At 39.8% G+C, this 23544-nt stretch overlaps 2 protein-coding genes and 1 long non-coding RNA gene across 6 annotated transcripts in view; 2 read left to right on the forward strand and 1 right to left on the reverse strand.

Annotated features, from left to right (window-relative positions):
- RNF11 (ring finger protein 11) overlaps window positions 1-8103 on the forward strand; it is a 28918-nt gene extending 20815 nt beyond the window's left edge. Inside the window, exons 2-3 of the mRNA XM_081914043.1 lie at window positions 2886-3055; window positions 5430-8103. Of these exons, the coding sequence (XP_081770169.1) occupies window positions 2886-3055; window positions 5430-5601 (342 nt within the window). The 3' untranslated portion in view covers window positions 5602-8103. The remainder of the gene's footprint in view (window positions 1-2885; window positions 3056-5429) is intronic.
- Window positions 8104-9087: 984 nt separating this feature from the next.
- TTC39A (tetratricopeptide repeat domain 39A) overlaps window positions 9088-23544 on the reverse strand; it is a 48495-nt gene continuing 34038 nt past the window's right edge. For all 4 annotated transcript variants that reach the window (XM_081913961.1, XM_081913962.1, XM_081913963.1 and 1 more), the window contains 4 exons: window positions 18471-18582; window positions 15687-15801; window positions 13940-14056; window positions 9088-11331 (listed from right to left, as the gene is read on the reverse strand). In XM_081913961.1, coding sequence (XP_081770087.1) covers window positions 11214-11331; window positions 13940-14056; window positions 15687-15801; window positions 18471-18582 — 462 coding nt within the window. In that variant the 3' untranslated portion in view covers window positions 9088-11213. The remainder of the gene's footprint in view (window positions 11332-13939; window positions 14057-15686; window positions 15802-18470; window positions 18583-23544) is intronic.
- Window positions 11338-14132, forward strand: LOC309371430. Its single transcript, XR_014169105.1, has 2 exons — window positions 11338-11610; window positions 13557-14132. It is a non-coding gene; the product is annotated as an uncharacterized lncRNA (long non-coding RNA).

The following is a 23544-nucleotide window of genomic DNA, read 5'->3' on the forward strand; positions in this document are numbered from 1 at the left end:
AGCCTCCACAACAGACTCCAAGAGTGGTATGTTTCAGGGCAAACTCCCTTCTAGTTTGTTTTCAGGTGTCATGATTAGGCTCTTTCTGTCTTCTTGACTATGCTTTTGTATTCTGATAGCATATACTTTCTTTCAATTTTAGCTACTGCATGCAAGGGTTCAAGCTCATATATGTCTTACAGGAGTAAAAACAGAATTCTCTTCTCTGTTGTGGTCTAGAAGCTCCAATTCTAAATATCTGAAGCAGCTCAATGGGCCACAATCTAGCCTAGAATGGTCTCCTTGAGCCAACAAATTTTGAGTACACCAAAGTCAGTGCTATGATTTGTAACAGTCTGACAATCAGTATACCTATTTTTAACTAGTATTTGTACCACAGCACAATATCAGTTGGACAGACAACACACTTGAACAGCAATTAGAATATTTTCTGATTTTTTTATATAATCTTCAGATTATCTTTATACAAGGATTAATAGTTTCCCAGCTACCACTGACCTCTTTTCAAAGTATTATAATATCATTATTAATGGTTATGCTGGCTGGGGCTGATGGGAATTGTAGTCCAAAAATCCAGGAGAGCACCTGGCTGTGGATGGCTGAACTAGCCACTTGAAGAGTCTTTATTATTTTTCATAATTTAACCTCTTTCTTAACACTAGAAAACTTAACATTAACTATGCATGCTATGAAGTTTGCTCTTTATCAACTTTCCCCCATACCACACATAATTGCATATACCTCTATCATTTCTCTTCCCGCACCCTTTACTCACTTTCCCCACTAAAGCAACACGTTTAACATAACCTTTCCTCTCCAGCTCCCAAAACATTTTGGTTCTCAATTTAGCACTTTTTTCAGGTCAATTATATCCTTTTTTTAGGTATGGCAAGCAGAACTTGAACATAGTATTTGTATAATGGTAGTATTATGATATAGGCAATTTTATTTTCAATCCCTTTCTTTCATGGGATTCTAATTTTCATAGCTGCTGCACACTGGGTTAGCATTTTCATTTATCTAGTTCCCCTAAGCCCAATATCTCTTTCCTAGTCAGTTGCCAATTAGCATAATTGTGAAGTGGGTGTTTTTTTTTAACCTTATCATGTGTTACTTTATACTTGCGCCCCCCCCCCCCCAATGTAACTTCTTACATAGAATCCACATTTGCCATTTAATGCCATTGCATCCGGGATTGTAGATAAGGTCTCCACTTAACCACACCCTGTAACCCCAAAACATGGTTAAAGAGGAGAGCTCTTATCACAGTTGTGGGTCTGTACAACATGCTGAGCAAAACCTTGGCTTGGCTGCCACCCACCTATCACCTAAAAAGACCAGGGAGGAGCAAAATCTACTCCTCGCAAACCAGTATGTTTGCACTAAGCCATGGTTTGGCTTAGTGTGACATGCAAATGTGGATGACATGCTGCAAAATGCACAGACCTGTCATAAAAAGTTGATAAATGCATCCAGTTTGACCTTTATTATTGAATATTGCTGTTCTTTAATTTGATTTCTTATTTGCAAAAAGGGATGGAAGATACTCAATAGTTACACCCCTGTAAAATAACATACACTAATTGTCCAAGGATAAACAAGGGCTTCTGGATGATAAATGAAGGGCACAAAGAAAAGTGGAATGGGAAAGTCTCCATTTTACAGTCCGTAAGCGCCTTCTGCTGAAGATTAACAGATGTCCATCTGGCAGCTCTCATGTATCCATTTGTTCATAGCTTTGGCGGGGGGCTTCGGGGATTAAGTGAAACTAGGAATCCCTTCCATTAGTAATTGGTTTTTAAAAAAATCACTGCATGGTAACCTGCCATTTACATACAGCATAAATGTGGGAAGAGGGGTGAATCAAAGGGAAGCTTTTTACAGGAACTGTTCTGAGGAGTTGACTGTTCGGTATAGAAGATGCTGAGTGTTATATGTGTGCTAATGCGTGCTAGTGTGTTCAGATAGATTATGTGATTATTCACAGTGTGCATACATACTGGGTATAGATGGAAGAAAACAAAAAATGCAGCCCACAGTGAGTCAGCTAAAAATCATAATTGCACAGAGGTGCATTTTATCCTTGCCCTCGTGCAGCTCTTCTGTTGCTTTGTGGCAACACAGTTGTGTCTCAACACTGAAACTACATTGAAGTGGTTGTGCACAAGACCCTGTACCTGTGATTGTTGGGATGGCACACCTTAGCGGGTGATGTAGCTGCACTAACACCACACAAAAAGGAGCATGTATTTGAGATATTGCTACAATAAATGTGCCTGGAGATTTTATAGAGACTTTCACTTAAACTTTTAAAATGTGTGTGTATGTGGTGTTTTTTCCATTTAAATAGTACTAGTTGTATTGTCTGGGCACAAGGGTATTCAAAAACCTTCAGTATTGCAGATGTTTGAGCGTTCTGTTACTTTTCACTTCTATTAAGCTAACTTACAACATCAAGTTACTGTTTGCTTTAAGCAGATGATGAGATTGATGTCAAGTAATAGTTAAAATATATAATTTTCTCTGTATTGGCAGGCCATATGCTCATCAGTTAGCCAGCCTGCAAGCATAATTTTCCAATTCTCATGTCATACTTATGCATTTGTTTTAACTAATCCATAGGCAACTAATGGAAACAAAAGTCAAATTGTCTGTGCAGAGAACATCCTAAAATAGATCCATGCCAACTTCCCAGCCATGATGGCACTGCAGTTTGCCCCATTTTATGGCTTATAAGACTAAAAAGGAGAATGAAGTGTTACACAAATTTCCTCCCAGAAAGAAAGAGGTTTAAATTTCCATATACTGTGAACTCCATTTCTATCATTAATTTAAAACTGACAAAGCAAATGCATTTGTTTTCATTTTCTTTCTTTTAATTTTAGGAACAGGTTCCAGTTCCAGTTTACCATCCAACTCCCAGCCAGACCCGCCTAGCAACCCAGCTTACAGAAGAGGAACAAATTAGGATAGCGCAACGAATAGGCCTTATACAGCACCTGCCGAAAGGAGTCTATGATCCAGGAAGAGATGGTTCTGAGAAAAAGATCAGAGAGTAAGTGCCATTTTTTGTGGTAACATCACTTAAGTAATGGCTTTTCGTGCAGCTATTTCGTGTATTTACATATCAGTTTTCATCAATGTGTAAGTTGCTTCTCATCAGAATAATTGTTGCAAAGAAGAAATTAGATAATGCAATATGTGAAAACATCAGAAAATACGATAGAAGAAAAAATCTCATAAGAAAAATCTCATAGATCAGATAAAGTTAAGCAGATCCACCACAGGCTTTGCTGAATAAGAATTATCGTGCAGTGATAAGGAACCACGAAGATGTAGTTGTTCATGCTACCAGGGGAAAGTTTTGCCACTACTGAGAACACCCATATTCTCAGTCTTCTTCAGAACCTTTTTGACATAGGCTGCTTCCAGACAGTAATTTATTGTGGAATTAGTGCTGCTCATGCATGCTAATTTTTTCATGCATTCCATGTGACATTAATGTCAAAACCTTCCCAGCCCATACTCCCCTCACTTTATAAACTGGATTTTCACCACCATAGAAAATCATGTAAGTATTATACATCTGCAGCCACTAATGGCATAGATGCTTGTTAGTGCATTTTTTGGATGAGTGATTTCTTAAATATAAAATGCTGTTTCAATAGGTGACCTGTAATTCCGGACCCCTATTTCTGTTTACCCCAAACCTTCAAAACAGTGACCAGCGTACATGCCCCCTTTCAATGTAGCGGGCGGGCGGGCAGAAAGGTGACGTTGGGACGGTGCGTGACTAACGCACGCACCGCCCCCATGCGATGTCACAGCCAGTACAGTGCCCGCCACAGTGGGGAGTGTTGGGGCGCACAGTGCGCCTCCTCCCCTTGCTAGTATCCGCCCCGGAGCCGCGGCAAAGGTGTAAAAGAGCCACATGCGGCTCCGGAGCCGCGGGTTGCAGACCCCTGACCTAGTGGATACTGTGAGCCAGTCCTCCACACAGCAGTCATGACATCATTTTTGTCTAATTCACAATGGATTAATTAAGAAACTGGGTTGCCCTTTCTGGTTGCAAAAAGATACTTCTAATTAAGTTCCAACATTGCCTGCTGATCTTTGAAGGTGGGCCTATAGGGAAGGTCATATCAAGTGAATATAGTAGTAAGTTTGTTTCCAGGAAGACCTCCCTCTGTTACCAAGAAACTTCATATGGCAGCAAGCAGTTTCCCTCCACATGTCTCCTTCACACCTGTACAGCTCAGTGCTCCTAGTAATTGGATATGCTCTTTCCGTAATGGCACTACAAGGCAAACACACTTATAAAAGGGGGGGGACTCATGCTGTGGGTATTTCTAGACTGAATTTGAGTTATATTTTGCTTTCCTTCATGGCTCAAAGCAGCTTGCAACTTTAAGGTATTACCATAGAAAATGATTCCAGAGCAAGCTACAAAAGAGTCACAATAAACTTTGGACCACCAGGGGGGAAAATATCAAGAGTTGTACTGTATCTAGCATTGCCTGTGCAGAGTTGCCCTCAGGTAATGAAGCTTCTTCCCGCCCTGCCCCCCTCAAAATCTCCTGAGCTTCCTCTCACCTTCAGGAGCAGATGGAGGGTGTGTAGAGGCTGCAAGGGAAAGTTCTGTTAGACAAGCAGAAGTCTGCTCTGTTAGTGGAACAACAAGTGTTTGATATGGCTCCAAATCTACAGGAGGGAAAGACCTTCCTTAGGGCCAACCAAAAGACCACAAAATAGTGGTCAAGTTTCTGAGTTCTGTATAGCATTTCATGATGCTGAATGTTAAGCAGAAAAAGGATTAAGAAAAAAGTTGGCATGATAATATTGCCATGAAATTTGCAGTTATAACAGCCTTAGAGTTCTGCTGACTTATTTGGATTAGCCTCTGCTAACTGATTTCAGGTTACATCAGTGGTTGCTGGGGGGGGGGGGGGAAATGTCCATGACTGTTAGGTTCAAGACCTTTTATTTTCAAAAAATAGCACTATCTCCAACATTAGGCATAACACATACATGTTCCCTGTGAGATAAAATGTAGAAGTAAAAAAGAGAAACAAAGTAGTTTTATATTAAAACTATAGATTAATTTTAGGTGCTGCATCAGATATAAGCAAGTGCAGTTTCCGTCCACTTATTCTATTACTTAGCAACTTGTGGATATGAAACCCCTGCAAAAGGTATGGTTCTATAAGCAAACATAGGAATCAATAATAGTAGAACCAAAGAATATTCAAAATTATTTAGGAAGGTTCTACATCTCTAAATTTTAAATGTTAATAAGCTAATATATTTGTTTTAACGGATGGGTGCTTCGGCAACAAGCATTTCCCCTTATGCTTTGGTAAGAGGTGGGCAGGTTAATATTTCAGCTGAGTTCAGATTCTCTCCATCTTGTTTCCTTTTTTCCTTTCCAGATGTGTGATCTGTATGATGGACTTTGTTTACGGGGACCCTATCAGATTCTTGCCATGCATGCATATTTACCACCTGGACTGTATAGATGACTGGTTGATGAGATCTTTCACGTGTCCTTCCTGCATGGAGCCAGTTGATGCAGCACTGTTGTCCTCCTACGAGACTAACTGAGCCAGAGCTTCTCTTCTGACCTGTCAAGGAAACCATCCACTTTAAAGGGGTTTGATCCTTTGCCATCTGCCCAAAGAACCAAGGATTAGGAAACGAAATCATGCACAATAAAATCTCATTTCATGAGAATAAAGAAATATCCTGAATAGCAGACAGAAGGAGGGAGGGAGGGAGGGAGGGAGGGAGGGAAGGAAGAAGAAACACATTTATAGACTATAGAAAAAGTAGGAAGTTATTTTTATGTAAAGCCTTGATCCAGTGCTTACAAATAGTTGCTCCTTAAGAAAGCCTGTTAGCACACCCATACAGAAGAACTGTGTGAATAATAAAATATGTTAAAAATTAAATTGTGTGGATGCAGCCCACCAGGAAGTTTCCTGTTCAAGCTTCTTTGAGATGAATGACAAGAATACTATTGGGGGGGGGTGAGTGTGTGTGTGTGTGTGTGTGTGTGTGTGTGTGTGTGTGTGTGCGCGTGCGCTAAAAAGGAGAAAGGGATGCTGGAGTATCCTTTGTCCTAAAGAAAACTGCATTTTTTGTTCAGATTGCTTCACAAGTTCCTGGTATTTGGGTCAATGCTCTATTTACAAAAAAAGCTACATTTTATAACACTGGCACAAAAATAGTTTCAAGCTTGTTTGCACAGTTTTTTTATTCATTGGAAATGGAATCCATTTTGCCTTAGGTCTTCTAAAATAGTGTATTCTTATTTTGAGGCTGGCTCTATGCTTGAAAACCAGTTTATTTATAACATGTTATAAAAGTGCTATATTTTGTTTGCAGTTAGGATTATGTGGACTTTGAGAAGATCTCCTAGGTTGTAAGCAAACTTGAGATGCACTTTTTTCTATATGAGACATTTTAATGTGACAATATTAAAAGAAAACCAACACAAACCAGTATTTGCCTTTCTAGTGTTTCCTTTCATCATTTTCTTTCTAAACAGAGTGCAGAATTCAAATACTAAAATTGATCTTACATTTATTAAGTTAAAATGGAGCATGATGAAGACAAGATAAAGATTACCCTGCATCTCAAAAACGCAATTTGTTGGGGATGCATTCTTTTTAAAAAGTTTCATCTTGGATCATATAAAAAAAATACTGCATCTCTTGTTTTTGTAGTTCTTAGATTCTCAAGACCATACTGTGTCTCGGTCTCTGTGTATTAAGTGTACCTTTGGTATTCTTTTGGTTGGTATAGCAGTCTATCGGCAGATATTAAAATATTCTATATTTTATGTTTTATATGCAAAATTCATATTTGGCAAATAATTACATAAAACTGATCAAGTTAGTGATCCTACGGCAGGTAAGGGCTGTTCCAAGTATTTTACATTTATGAAACTAAAAAGAAAAGTGATGTACTTGATAGATGCAGTCTTGCAGAGAGGGTAGTTGTAAAAAAAAAAAATCCACTTAGGATGTGGAGTTTTGTTCTCTTAAAACATTCTTTAATGTGACCTTTATACTTTTGACTTAAAGCCAATATGTTGAAACGTCTTAGTTTAGCATGAGATGCAGGCAATGTATCAAGGACTGTTCTGATTGTTTTGGCTACATGATTCGAAGAAACTGTATGTAAACAACTACTGCACTGAAGACTATGTCTACAGTATAAGTACCGCAGACTGTAAGCATTCACCTAACAAATTCCATCAGCGGAAGCTGTGCACAAGGACTTATGCAACAGGGCTTTCACCCCTCTCCTCACCCCATGCTTCCTGAAATTGGCTCTGGATGTGTGTCAGGAGACCCCCCAGAACAGCATGCAAGGGGAGGAGAGGGAGGCTTGTTCCATCTGGCAAGCTGAAATGTTTGGGCTGATGGTAAGATCAGAAGAGCACAATGTGGAATTCCTCTCTCAATGATACAGAATAGAGCAATTACATGTAAAATAGTTTCTACAGGATTAGTTGGCAGATTGCAAAAGTATCCACTAACCTGTGGAAGTTGCTGTATAAGACGCTGTAGACTATTTCCATTCAAATGCCTTCCATATCCCATGGTGTGTAGTGGTGTATACACAGCACCTATGCAAGCAGCCTTTCCTATTTGTTTTGTTGGACAAGGCAGACTCGGGCATACTCCAAATTGCCCTTGTAAGTGAAAAGAACAAAGGCTGGGAGGACTTCAGTGTTTGCATCAGAATCGACATACCTGCAAAAGACTGCTGGATTGGGATGATTGTTAAAGTATAAATGGTGCACTGTTGGAAGAAAGTACCTAGCAGTATACAGTCATGGGTTGATTTGCATTTATATTGCAAACGTTTTCCAGTTCCCCTACTTTAATTCAGTTATTCTTAATTACAGGAAGTAAATCTGAGAAAGAAAAATATGAAGTTGTGCAATATTTTCAGTAGTAAATCATACTACCTTTCTTATCATTCCACCTGTTGTTTTCCATATATGTTGATGTCTATCTTGTCAAGTATTATAGCCAGACTTTTCTTCTTTTACCTTGGATTGTTAAATCGACAAATGAACACTTTTTAAACACCTTTTTCTTGTTCATTGTTGTTTGTTCCCAAGATGATTTTCAAAAGACAGAGGCAGGGAATGTTATGAGAAAGTGAGTTGTAACTGGTTTTCCCAACTTAATTTCACAAACCTCCTACTTTTTATTAAACCATTTATTAAAGGGTTAAGATTGTAAGAGACTTTCAAAAGAACATGCTAAATACATAATTAAGTGCCCTTAAGAGTATAGAGTTTTGCTTATATTTGTGTTGCCTTGTGGCCTTTTACTCAAATACCAAACCAATTTTATATAAATTGATTTTAAACCCTCAGAGCTTCATAACATATTCAGTGCTTTTTTTCTGGGGGAGACGAGAGGTATGCATACTCCTAAGTTTGGCCTCACTGAGGGGCAGTATTTCAATATGAATAGGAAAATGAGAGTGCCCCTAAACAGTTTTTTTTAATATAGAAAAGCAGCACTGGATATATTTAAGTTTAACTTTTGTTCTAAAACTCTATCGTATGATCCTCTAGCTAAAACAAACTCTATTGTAAATATGAGTTGTACATTGCATGGAAAGTAAATTATTTCTTTATATGCCATGTTTCATGGCAAAATATCATTAAAACAACACTGCAAAATAAAGGCATTATAACATTACAGTATTTTTTTCATTTTTTCCAAATGGAAAAAATGAAAAAATTATGACATTAAAACACCAACAGTTAATGCAAAACAGAGCACCATATATTAAAGAACTTGCCTGTTCTCCATGAAAACCGCCAAATTGTGAATTGGATCTTTCAGGGGGAACGCAACAAGTTTAAATAGGTAGAAGTAAATATCAACCATATTGCAAAGGGAAATTTGAGGTTGTTTGAATGCTCTTGGTAACAAAGGAAGACCACTGAAATTTGACAAAAATATTGCATAAACACTTGCAATAGAACATTGGGTGCACTACTTAATATTTTGTACCTACTGTAAAATAAAATAAAAAAATCTAATGGGACATTAGCAATTCAACAGACCATTAAGCTTTCTTTATTGCTGGGTGTTAAGAGGATGTGAACAAGGGATGAAATTCACAAAAATCTATGACAATTAAGTGAATCTACAAAACTTCCCAAATTATTCTACAAAAGATTATTGTTTTTCAGATTGTAGCTTAAGCAACATCGCCTCTAACCTTACGCTTAAGTTATAAAGCAATACTCCTGCACAACCTTCATCAATTTCAACAGAACATTCAAGTTTAGTTTAGTTTCCTGAATAGGCATAACTTTCAAAAGTTACTTGCCTGTAAGTTCTATTAAAAACAATAGAATTATGGAACTATATTGTTACCATCTTAAACATCCAAAATTAACAGTAAATTCCACTGAACTTAGGATTTACTTATAAATCTGTAGATGTCCAAGCTGTCATTTCCATTGATTTCAAACAGTCTCCAATGCAACAATTAGGTTTTCTGAACGCTGCTGGAAGTCTATTCAGTAAGATGGGTATTTTGAAAAGAAGGGGAGGGAGAGTATGAGGGAAGACATGATACAACAAAAATACGAAGAACAGCTAGCTTGATTTTGTGCTTTTTATAGTTGCACTGTACACATATTCTGCATCCAATATAAACAGTCTTTAGTATACTGTATTGATAAAAGATTAATAATGCCTAGTCAGCGAAAGGGTTATCTGGTATGTATTAGGTTTGCATTGAGAGAAATCAGCCACATGTGAAAGCTATGTTTTCAGTTCTCTACTGAAACTAAAGAAAGGTGAAATTTGAAATGACACAAATCTATTTGACATACTCCATAAGAAAGTCCTGCAAGTAACAGAAATGCAGTAACAAATCATCCCCCTACTGTACAACAGAATGTGTCAAACTTCCTGCCACCTTAAATCTATAGTGGGTACATTGTTTCTGCTATGTAGCTTCTAACCCTGCTTAGGAAATTGGTGACTTCCAGAACCTATGGGCATTCTGTAGTACCACAGAGAGGCTGATCAATATGTGCAGTCCTATCAAAATAGTAGCCACTGATGGAACCAATCAATTGTTTGGTAAGAAGGGGAGAGTGAATCCAACCATCTGCCAAATAGGTCATTGGTGCTCTCTAAATTTCTAGCAGACCCCCCCCCCCCCACAAAAAGAGTTCCAGCAGCTAGGAAGGACTGCATGATTAACACTCTCCCAAATGATATGGCTAATCCAAACTGGACATGCTCCAGTTCAAAAAATCCTGTACTGTAAAATGGCTTATGAATGTTCACAATGCTTCCAGTAGAATATTAAAACTGGAGTAGCCAACTTGGCACCTTGATGTTGCATCATCATCCCTGGCCATTGGCTATGCTGGCTGAGACTGATGGGAGCTGGAGTCCCAAGAGCTGGAGGGCACCATGCTGGCAATCCCTGTTCCAAATCATATGCCACTTTAGGGGGGAAATCAAATAACCATGTGCTGTTCAACAAAAAGAGTAAACCAACACTAAACTTCTTAAAAGACTCCAGTTTTCTTAATGCAGTCTAAACGTGACTTTTGCTTCAGAAAGAGAGAGATTCCGGTTTATTTACTTTGGTTATTTCAACATTGATAACTCTTTCAAACTACTAAGCAACTGGATTTTGGCTGCATTGGTAATTTGTCAGCATCTTGAGTGTTAGTAAAATAGAATACATTAGAAGAGGGAAAAATGAAAGTGAGATTAAAGAATAGTACAGTATAATATTAAACCTGAATCGAAGGTTATTAACTGGTTGTTCCTTCTATCAGGAAAATTATTACCTCATTTTAAAAGTAGTTTTAAAAATTCAGTCTATGTAGAAAATAAACGTTATATTCATGACCAAGTGTGATCTAGGTATTTGTCAGCAACTCTATAGAATTCATGATTTCATCCATTTAAATATTCTTTGCCAAATTAACAAACATGAAAATCTTATTTAAAAAACTTATAAAGTAAGTAAGTCACATTTGTATATATTATAAACAGTCATGGAATGAAATACTGGTTTGTCAACCCCTCAGTATTTTTAAATTAAATACATTTTGTGCTAAACTTGACAAAGACCACCTTAAAACTATTGCCTGTAATGTCCTCTTGTGGCAGTTTGCATACCAAACAAGATTTCTTTTTTAAAAGTTAACATGAAACCTCCGCTTCCAGAACACCATTTTCTGGAGACAATTTGGCTTGGTGCAAAGCAGCTTGAATTCTGAAGTGTGTTCTTGTTTCCATGGAATAATTCTTATAATTTTGCCTAAAACAAAACAGAAATATATTGTGATAGGCACTTAAATACTGCACCTCCCCATCATCATTGTATTGCAATATTTAAAAGAACAATTTTTACAAAGCGAAGGTAGAAAAACCAAACTTAATTCACAAATGTTTTCCTTGCTTCCTCTGAAATAGAGACACAGAGAACAGGACAATGCATCTCTTTGTAGTTCCAAGTCTTAACATTTCCCTGGAAAATGTATGCTTACTCATCCCTGCCCCCCAGCCCAGAAAACAAAACAGCAAGTCTATATTACCGGTAAGTGTCCATTGTGCAAAAAATGAATAAATCTAAAGTTCAGGATCCACACACACACACGAAGGCAACTCTATGTTGCTCTTTTATGGTGAGTATAAAGTGAGAAAAGAAATCTAAACTATCTTCCCCCTCAATACAAAATAAACCCAGAGAGTTTAAGATTTAAGCTTGTCTTTTCAGCCAGCCCAGTTGCTGCCCAAGCTAAAAATAAACAAACTTAAATCTTAAACAAACTTAGAAGAAAACTTGGAATGGCAAGGGGCCTTGGCAGGGACCCAAGAGTTAACCTGAGAGTTTTACCTGAATGCTGCAGTTAGACTATAGAACTTTGTAACCCAAGTTCAGCACACTAGCCAATACCTCATTTTGGCTCTGTCAGGATTCATATTGTGTAGGCCACAGCACCACTGCTGAAAGTAGCATCCCCATAGGAAGTGCACGCCTTACAATCTCATTTAGGAGTAATTATAATGGGATGCAGTGTCATCACATTACAAGTTTCCCTGCTTACAGCAGCCAGGAAAATGGAGAAATGGGCAGGGATCTCACACAACAAAAGCGTCTCATACATCTTCCTAGATATCACTGCAAGGAGCTAAGAAAGTAGCTTCAGTGGTGAATGCAGCAAGACACAAAATATTTAATGTATTAGGCCCTAGAATTTTATTTTCAACTCTACATTAAGTTCATTCAATTAATTAATAATCTGATAAAGCTTGGTGTTTATTTTTCTAGACAGGTTGGCCTTGATATGAATGAGTTGGCTTTCTGAGGAGTTAAATGGTTAGCCAGGTCCTATAGATATGGCAGTTTTTAAAGTGAGAAAGTGAACATATTTAGAAACTTAACATAAAAAGCTTGGTATACTACACATAGAATGTGAGGTGTTTAAAGAAGAGTATCCAATTCTGAGGGACGCAGGTGGCGCTGTGGGTTAAAGCCTCAGCGCCTAGGACTTGCCGATTGAAAGGTCGGCGGTTCGAATCCCTGCGGCGGGGTGCGCTCCCGCTGCTCGGTCCCAGCGCCTGCCAACCTAGCAGTTCGAAAGCACCTCCGGGTGCAAGTAGATAAATAGGGACCGCTTACTAGTGGGAAGGTAAACGGCGTTTCCGTGTGCGGCTCTGGCTCGCCAGAGCAGCGATGTCACGCTGGCCACGTGACCCGGAAGTGTCTTCAGACAGCGCTGGCCCCTGGCCTCTTAAGTGAGATGGGCGCACAACCCCAGAGTCTGTCAAGACTGGCCCGTACGGGCAGGGGTACCTTTACCTTTATCCAATTCTGACTTTTTACTAGTAGAGAGCACTTTTGTTTGTGCAATATGAAATAACTAGTTTTCACTGGTAGCCCCCGCCCCCCCCTCAAGGATGCTTTAGAGGGTTGAAGCGGATGCTCCAGAACACTATGGGGTATGGTGGAAGAAGAAAAATCAGGTACTTCCTGCTAACTCTTAAGGCACCATTTGGTACAACTAGAAAAGAATCCAGATTTTCAGTTTTACATTATTTATCTTATAATCCATTTTGTGATAGCAAAATTAGTAGTCTCCAAAATGCAGCCTGTATTTTTTTAACCCACAATCAGTGTTGAAAAAAGTACCTGAATTGCACCTGTTATTTTTAACCTATGAAGACAGAATTAGGGTGTGTGTTTGTTTACAGCTGCTTTTATTGGCTTCTCTTCTGTCTCAGAACCTGGGTTGTGCTAGTATATAGATTTAGGTCAGCTAAGGCAAGTCTTGGTTCCCCCACCCCCATATTTTTTAGCAAGCCTTGTTAAAGAGTCAGCATGATCACATACTCTTCCCCAAGCCCATTGGCTCGCCCCTGCTCCATGTTAGTCACTTATTCTCCCCCTACTGGCTAAAGAGGGGAGGAAATAGATTCTTAAGTAATTTAGAAAACAAGCTCAGGATAAATGACAACATTAATATTTCTCTTTTTCCACAGAGAAAACGTTTGGAAGAAAGGAATATTCAAGAAAGGTATTACACAAGCATACAAAACTCATGCCATATTCCTATATAAGTGTAGAACCTTAAATTTGTCCCTATTGAAATTCAGTGTGTTATGTTTTGGCCCAATTCTCCAATCTGCTAGGGCAACATTGATTCCTGCTTTTGTCTTCTGTGGCATTGGCTACCACACCCAGCTTGATGCCATCTGCAAATTTGATGAGTATCCCCTCAATTCCTTTGTCCAAGTTGTTTAGACAGATGCTGAATAACAAGGGGCCCAGACGGAACTCTGCAACACTCCACTTAAATAACCACCACTGTTTTAGCCCCCTGCTCTATCTAGTTCTAATAATAAAGTGTTTATTATAGGCTTACTTTGCTCTCTCCAGGATCTTCACAGCGTCTTCTCTTCTGTCTTGGTCCAGGTATAATAAAGCAAGTTCAAGCAGTGCATTTGGAATTAAATAATGATCATACTTTATCTTCTTTTCACTTTAAAGAAGAAATAGCAATTAATGAACAACAACAGCTTTATCTACAATCAAATAATAAAGTCACTTGGTGCTGACACGGATTATTCACATTGTTTCAATGTATCCTAGGTTGTTAAATAATCTACATTTTTGGCACCGAAGAACATCCCATGGCCATTCTTGTATGGCATCACTCAGGTTCCTCAAGATCCTTACTTGAACATAATACCTACAAGCACCTGCACATGGGGCTTTCAGAGTTACATCACAGGCTTGGCCAGAGACTTAATTTTCAGGAAACAAGTCAATGCAGTTATAGCTTCCTTACCATATAATAACAGAACATGGAGTGTCCCATGTTCATCTGTAATTGGGATTGATATTATCTTGCAGTCTGGGGACAGAATTGCGCAGTAAGGGTGATTCTGTGTACAGATACATGTACTATACCCTTGTTTCAATGTAAAGTTTTATGACAGTAAAGGAGTGGTTAAAGCACAGGAAATGCAACTGTTCCCACATTCATTTTCTATTTTGAAGAGTAGAGCACCAGGTCATACAAATGGGGCTCCAGAAGTGCAGATGGATTTCTACATTTTCAGCCTCAGCTTGTAATCAATATCTAAATCAGCCACAGATTCCAAATCTCCTGGGTGCTGACCTCATCACTTCTCAGCATAGTTAATACATTACTGGCATGAAACAACATCATAATGTCAGGGCAGATATGCTGATTAAGGAAGCCAATTAAATAAGTGACCCCCACTGTAGTCATATATGTGTGATATAACTATGGATCCATATCTGCATATTTGTACAAATATATATCATATTGCAGGGGCTGGTTATATAGTTTTTCTGCTCCAGGACACAGCTAAATTGTGTTTCTGGCAAAATTTGTGGCATGATGGTTATGTCTCTATTCAACTTGGGCAGGGGATGACTAACCTTTTTTGACCTGAGGCTGCACTGAGGCCTGGCCAACACTCTGGGGCCTGCATAGCAGTGGTAGGCAGGGCCAAAGTGGCCAAAGCACATTTACCCACTCATGTGGCAGATGCAGACAGCCTCTCTCCTATACTCTTCTGTCAATCAGCAGAGAAACAGGAGGAGGGTCTCCTCAATGTTTGAGGATTTTTGTAGAATACTGGAACCTGCTTTGTGGGTTGGATGTGCCTGTGTCATGGACTGGTTGCATGCAAAGAAATTGTGGGAGGTGCCAGTTGGGGAACCCCCCATTTTAATGGGATGAGTTGCTGTGCTCACTAGGCCTCGCCTCCTGAGTTGACCTTTTCTTGAATAAAGAGTTAACTTTACTGATGTCATGTGATTTACGGCTGTCCCACTCCTGACAGACTGCCTCTGTAAAGAGCACTATCAGTGCTGAGTTCCACTGTGCCACATAGGCATAATCCTGACCTCTGTTATATCCTGAACATTCAGAGGTGCAAGTTCAACACTTAGGCACATAGTGAGATACAGAAATGTACAACAAATTATATAACTGCATGGTTGTCCATTAACTACGCCAAATTTTGAAACATCTCTATAGAATCACTTTCCAATGAGAAATCATCACAGGTTTTGATAAGCTGATGTGGCTCAGTATTTCTTATTGTGCTGTCATCTTTTCTAGTTAGGACACTTACTTTAAGTGAATGTAAGTGAAGTGTTCTTCTGCTTCTGAAATCTTGCCAAGGTATTTCAAGCACAACCCTTTCAGTAACTTGATTACACACTGATCATCAACAAACAAATCTGTAGCTGAAAAATAAAGCAACAGGGAGCTGAGCTGAGACAATTTTGTAAACTTTGAAAAGGGGGAGAAAGAAACTTTTCCATCACAATACACACACACACACACACACACACACACAGAGAGAGAGAGAGAGAGAGAGAGAGAGAGAGAGAGAGAGAGAGAGCGCGAGCGCAGCAGCAGCAGCAGCAGCAGCAATCACCAACTTGGTGCCCTCTAAACATTTTGAACTGCAACAGCTTTGCTGGCTGGTGCTAATAGAAGTTGCAGTCCTAAACATCTGGAGGGCACTAGATTGGGGAAAGCTGCCCTATGCCATACATCAAGTGTGACCATAATTAAAGTAGTAACCATCCCGCTGCATGTTATCTAAGTATCAGCCTGTTGAGATTTCTCCCCAATGATCCTTAAGGAAAGCTTAATGGATTGAATAGTACAACTGAGGTTTAGCACAGTTTAAGCTGAAAAGAAATACAGAACAGATGTGTGATGAGAATATGCAGTTACATCAGTGACACACATACATCATAAATCACCACATTTTTTGTTTGCTTGTTTCTACTGCCTCTTGTCACTAATTATGGGGGAAATGGCAATGGTTGCTGGGATCCAAAGTAACATAGGCTTTAAACTTGAGAGAGGGATTTTTTTACTGAACTGAAGTGACTGCTGGTTAGCAAGAGATTAAAGGAGATTGTTTCTGGCTAACCCATGCTATCTGTAGATAAAAGGCAGTGACACACAAATGCCTACAAGAGGACCTAAAGTTGTTGGCTGAAGGAGAAAATGAAGTGTGCTTGACCCAAATCACTCCACATAAAAGCTAAATGATGTAAGGGAGGAGAGGCAAAAAAATGTCTAGTCATGCAAGCAAAAAGGGGGTGTTGCTGACAGGTGTCTCCAAAAATAGAGTCTGGGAAGACAGTGACCTTTCCTGTCTGGTTTAAGTATCCAGTTGGGCATTAGTTTGTCATGTCTGACCGATAATTGGCTATATACAGTTCTTTGCGCCTTGCTTGTTTGCAGCCTTACAGGATACCCTGCTGTGGCCCTTTTACTCCAATTGCCATTGAGAGCAATTGCTACTTATAGAATCATAGAATCGTAGTTGGAAGTGACCCAATGGTCATCTAGTCCTACTTCACAAGGTACAAAACTTCCTACAGAGAGAGCACTTCCTTGTAAGATACTGTACTGCAGAAAGGCCCAGGCGACAATGCACTTCTTTTTCTTTTCTTTCCTTTTCACTAAATGTAGTTTGATGCACTGGGAAGAAACTTCTGCGTTGCACCTGCCTATGCTATACTCAGAGCAGACCCACGGAAATCAATGGATATGACTAAGTTATCCATTGACTTTGATGGATCTATTCTGAGTACAACTTTGCTTCATCCAACCTTTGATAAGAATGGCAGGGGAAACCAATTGCTGTAAAGAGGCATTCCTTATTGCTAGGTTTCATTAACTGGTGTATCTGAAATAAATATCTGAGCTTTAAAAAAATCCCAGACTGGTCAAATTAGAATGTCATCAATCAATGCTCAATTAAAAATAAAACCAAGTGTTGTTTAGAACTAGCATGTAGCAGCCAAGAACATGCTACTGATCAGAAGCCTTCTAAGATAAAACAAAGGGTGGAAGGATTACTGCAAGTGCAGTGGGATTTCCCACTCTCTCCTCCTCCATCATGTAACCTGTACACTCCCAAAATCTGCTATGCAGATTAGAACAGATTGGGGTGGGAAGAAGTTCTAGACCTTTGGCTTATTGGCATCCAATGCCCTTTTAAATGTGTTGTGGGAGGGAGGATTATTGGCTTGTTTTTGTTCTTATTTTTATTATGTATTTTGTGTCTTTTATATTGCAGTTTTATCTTGTGAACTGCCCTGAGACCTATGGATGAACGGTGGTATACAGATTTAATAAACAACAACAAGCAACAACATTGTGCAAATAGAAATTTTTGTGCTGATGGAACGACTTACTTAGTTTTATGTTGAATACAACCAAACATAATTAAGCAAAAAAAAGAGCTTTGCTTGAGACATACATACATATTTCCCCTTGCATCTTGTTCAAAAGTCCTGTGTCCCTTGTACTGTCAGAGTCATTTATTACTTGTAATTCGCCCCCCCCCCCACTATGCTGACCCACATACATGCAGTTATACCATTGCATCCTTAAAGGGTAGTCAACTTCTCCCAACACAGAGACTGACTGAAGGCAGTCAATTTATTGTCAAGAAAAGTCAACTTCCCAAACTTACATCCAAATCTAAAAATAGTTGTAAATATATTCCTGGAAGTGATTACTGCATTTTTTTTGGCTATAAGATGCCCCCATGTATAAGACACCTCCTATTTTGGGGGACTCAGATTTAAGAAAATGAGGGGAAATGGCCTCATGTATAAGACGCCCCCTAATTTTGGCATTATTTTTTAGTCTTATACATGGAAAAATACGATAGTATTCCCCCCCCAATTTAATAAGGTAGTAAGTGGGGAGGGGTGGCCAAAGCAACAGTAAAAATACTGTTACCATCTGTATCATCAACTCATTGACCCATAATCCACTTGCTGATTAAATAAAAATGGGCTAATAGGTTTACCGTCTAACAACTCGACGGACAACCACAATCTCTCACGGACCACACCCTCTGAAATTAGACATGAGTTACCTGGGCTCCTTTCCAGGGCTGCTTCTGCATCTTCCAAGCACTCCAACATACCGCCAGTCAGGTCAGGACACTTCCCAATCACTGCATAACCATTCCAGACATACATCATCTCCTAGAAGCGATCACAGAGTAGAGCATGTTGTTACAGCAGTAGAGAAATGTAGTTACTGGAAACTAGAGGTGTTAAGCCCAAACAATTAGCTGGTTTAGTTCAAATATTCTGGAAGCAGAGTTAGCCAGTTTCAGCAAAAACAGACAAAAAAACCATTTAACTCCTCAGAAAGCCAACTCATTCATTTGGTTGTCTTTACAACACTGCAAGACTGTAACTTCTGCCCCCCCCCCACCTCTTACCTCCCAGTGGTGGATTTGGCTTCCCTCATTCACTGACTATTTTCCTTCAATATTCATTTTGAACTTGGCTCCTCCTTGCTTCAACCTTCCCCACTCATAATTCCCTCAAAATCAAGATAGCTTTAGCCATCTGCCTACACTATCCACACTTTAGCCTTCTGGATTTCAAACCTCTGTTCAGCTTCCTAGGTAAACCAACACTGCTCTCTCTCTCTCATCATAGCGTCTTGTCCCAAAGAAATATGAGATCCTCTTTCTCATGGTTTCTCCAGAATCCCTTTTCTCTCTTTCTCAAGTCTGCTTCTTCTACCAACCTTTTCATAAGGTTCCTGCTCCTCGTTCCATGGTTTCATTTCTTCTTCAGTCACCCTACCTCCTAGGCCTTCTTTCCAACCTACTCATACTGGTTCTCACAACCTTTGGTCTGCACAAGCTCTCTCTAAAATGAACTATTTTGTTTTATCATGGAAGCTTCAAGTTGACCAGACAGAAAATTGCTGACTCATTCACTCTGATGGTGCAGAATGTTCGTGAACATTCATGTCTATAGCAACTCAGCCAAAGGATAAGAGAAAGAAGCAACAGAACATTTTTTTGTGATATTGGTATGCGAACTCAGTAAAGGAAAAAATCCCTGGGGAGAAGCAAATAGCTCCCATGGCAAGTAACATATTGGCTCTGATTAATATTAATGGTAAGAATTAGACATAAATACCATCATTTAGTTTGCTCTTTTGCTAAGCTGAGATCACCTGTGTAACATGTAATCACAAAATCCAGGAGCTGCTATCAATATGGGGCCAACTGGAAAACTGATTCTAGGAAGTTTGATCTGAATCACTGAGTACTTAATTACTACACTGGAACTGAAGAATAATGGCCTATATCCCACTGACACTCTTGTCACATTTCATTTCAACCACCTGATGACCATGACATAATATTGTTGCATTTTCTAACATTCAAATGCTAAATTTCTAAAATTCAAATGCTGAATTTGCACAAGTGCACCCACATATATCTCCTTTAATATTGTTATTAGTTTGTGAATGCTAGCCCCCTCTAAATTTCCATCAAGCTAGTGTTAGAATTAAGGCTTTTAGAGGGTGTACCCAACTTACATACAGTGGTGCCTCGCAAGACGAAATTAATTCGTTCCGCAAGTCTTTTCGTCTTGCGAGTTTTTCGTATTGCGAAGCACGGTTTCCCATAGGAATGCATTGAAAATCAATCAATGCCTTCCTATGGAAACCGCCTTCAGACCAAGTCCGGGGACAGTCTGTCCCCCGACCTCTTCTGAAGGCCGGCGGGGGGCGAAAGTCTTTGCTTCCCCCCCCCCTGCCTTCCCGGGACAGCGGAGACTTCTCCCCTGTCCCGGGGCGATTTTAAAATGCTGGCGGGCGGCAGCGCTGCCGCCCGCCAGCATTTTAAAATCGCCCCGGGACAGCAGAGGAATTCTCCGCTGTCCGGGGTGATCTTAAAATGCTGGCGGGCCGCAGCGCTGCCGCCCGCCAGCATTTTAAAATCGCCCCGGGACAGCAGAGGAATTCTCCGCTGTCCTGGGGCGATTTAAAAGCCCCCGGGAAGGCAGGCAGGGGGGACAAAGACTTTTGCCCCCCGCCAGCCTTCAGAAGAGGTCCTGGACCTCTTCTGAAGGCCGGCGGGGGGCAAAAGTCTTTGCTCCCCCCTGCCTGCCTTCCCGGGAGAGCGGAAAAACGCGCTGCGATTCTCCGCTCTCCCCGACGGCTTTTGAAGGCAAGCGGGGGGGAGCAAAGACTTCAGAAGAGGTCCAGGACCTCTTCTGAAGGCCGGCGGGGGGCGAAAGTATTTGCTCCCCCCGGCTGCCTTCAAAAGCCGTCCGGGATAGCGGGAAGCGCTTCCCTGCTATCCCGGACCGCTTTTAAAATTCTGGCGGTGGGGAGCAAAGCCTTTCGGCCCCCGCCGGCCTTCCTGGACCTCTTCTGAAGGCCGGGGGGGGGAAAGGCTTTGCTCCCCACCGCCAGCATTTAAAAGAGGTCCCCGGAGATTTCCCTATGGGCTTTCTTCTTGCGAAGCAAGCCCATAGGGAAAATCGTCTAGCGAAGCGACGCAAAAACCGAAAAACCCTTTCATCTTGTGGGTTTTTCGTCTTGCGAGGCATTCGTCTTGCGGGGCACCACTGTACATTTAACTTATGCATGCGAGGACCCATAATGTAATCCCTGCATAAGTGGGAAGTTGCCTGTATATGAATAAATATAAATATACATACATTTATAATTCTTTCCAGTCTTTTCTAGTTTGGACCTTAAAAACAGGTGATCAATAGTGAAATGGCAAGAGCAATGGGATAGCAAAGGTGGGTAAGCAGGAATATAGTAGCTGAAACTTTTATATGGGTATTTCTATTTCAGATCTTACCTAGCATATGAGTGAACAACACAAAAAAGAAGCAAGCAGAGAAGGAACAGAAAGAACTTTCCAAAGGAACCAGAGAAGATGGAACTACTAGGACTATTTGTGCCATGTGATGACCTCAAGGAAGCATGAGATAATGAATTTAATGGGCTATTAAACTTTATTTCCCATATTTGCATTTGGGTTTTGAAGCTAGTTGGCTATAATACTTAAAAGAACTCAGGGTTCTGTGGAAAAAATCTAGTGAAAGCCTCTCCTTTCTATAATTTGTAGCCCAAATAAACATAGCTCTATTATAATCATAATATTCTGGCTCCATTCCCTATCAATGGTCTGACTAGAGACACAGAAATGAAGCTCAGCTGCTTTTCCATTTAAAATTCAAATGAGAAGTGTAGCAAGTGATGTTAACATGGGGGAAGTGTTCAACAGACTAAGACAGGGGTAGCTGCAAAGTTCCTGTCAATGTTGTGGACTACAACAACTCCAGAGGTGGGTTTAGGGTAGCAGGATTGGTGGGGTTGCACTGGGTCCTGCCTTGCAGGAGGCACCAAAACAATGCTGTACAACAGAACACCACTGGCAACTCCCATAACCCTGACCACAGGACATGCTGGGGCATTGTTTAGGAGCAATTGTTCCTGTCATTGATATTATTTTTTATAATCTTATGATTTATGTGGAAATTGTTCAATTTAGATACGTACTTTTTGATGTTTTGTTTATTGTTTATGGCTACTTTTGTTAGGCTGATAGCTATGTTATTTTTAAAAATATGTTGTAAGCTGCTTTGAGCACTTCGGAAAGGCGGCATACAAATAAAATGATTGACTGATGCTGGGTGAGGCTGATGGGAATTGTAGTCCTCCAGATGTTGTTGAATACCAGGTTGACTAAATTATGAACCAGCAGACTTAACGTTTGAATCTCACCTCAACCACAATACAATGTGGTTCTTAGGCAAGCCACCATATTTCAGTCATAGTCTACCCACTCTCCACTTGCAACATAGGGATAATATTGCCCTACTTTACAGGGTTGTTATAAAGATTACAAAGGTGATCGATCTGGTATACTTCAGTTTGTTCAAGGAGTATGCATAAATGCTGAAGAAGAGCTTTTTTCTTAAAAAAAATGTTTAGGGGTACTCTCATTTTCCTACTCATATTGAAATAAGGCCCCTCAATGAGGCCAAACTTAGATTTACAAAATGTTTAGGGGTATGAGTCCCCCTGCATCCCCCCAGAAAAAGCACTCATAATAATAATAATAATAATAATAATAATAATAATAATAATGCTTGTGAACTAGGTAACCTCTGAAATATATTTTACAACTACTTTTTCAAAGATCAGAATGTTATAAAAATGTGCATGATGCACGTAGTTAGCAGTGAACATTTTATCTACTGCTGGACCAACTGAACTGCTACACTTTTTGCCAGATTTCAGGCCTTGCCTTTTTTCCCTGCAAACAATGTTCAGCCTGTCCATACAGCCTAGCTGAATTCCTTTGTTCTTAGAGAATGCCAATAGCCACACCCCCAATTATGCCGAGATGTGCAAGAAAGTGTTCCATTTTATTTCTATCTACTTTTGAACACCCACTGATATAGAAAGGTATGCAATGACTGAAAAATTGCAAGGTCTGTAGTCTCCTTGGACAAATAAAAAGCAAAACATTTGATCCTATACTATTTTTTCCTCTTAGCTACTTTTTATCTGGGTTAGGCCACTCTGTACATTACTTTTCTTCCTGTCTTGGCAGATTAGACTGAACAGATTCAACTGAAGCAGCATCACCTTGTACATCAGCTTTATATATTTTGTACTGAACAATTCTGTAACTGAATGGAGAAACTGTGTTTTTGTCAAGATCATTCTAGCAGGGATTTGAAGAAAATAAAAATAAAAATTGCAGTACAAAATATATCCCCCCCCCACTTTAAATTAGAAGCTTCCAGCAGTAAGCACCTTTTGATCCAAACCAAATAGACCTAGCACAATTAACTATTAACAGAGTGCTATAAATAGCTTCAATACCCACTTCCAGTTCCTCAATGGAGAGAATTGTTAAAGAGCACCATCTGCTGTGTTTGTGGTGCAAGTTCAGCAGAAAAAGGAGGACACATAGAAGTCAAGGTGGCTTGCAAGAATCACATGTTTCAATACTAGACTCCACTAACTTTGACCTGAAAGAGATGTAATGTAGGTGCTTATTTGCTCCCAGTAGCCATAATCACTGGATGCAGGCTAGGGCTGGGTGATTTATCAATATATCATGCAAAACTGGTTTGAAGTTCACATCGTAATAATTGTTTCAT

This window comes from Podarcis melisellensis, assembly GCF_964234715.1.
Source record: "Podarcis melisellensis genome assembly, chromosome: 6".
Taxonomy (NCBI): domain Eukaryota; kingdom Metazoa; phylum Chordata; class Lepidosauria; order Squamata; family Lacertidae; genus Podarcis; species Podarcis melisellensis.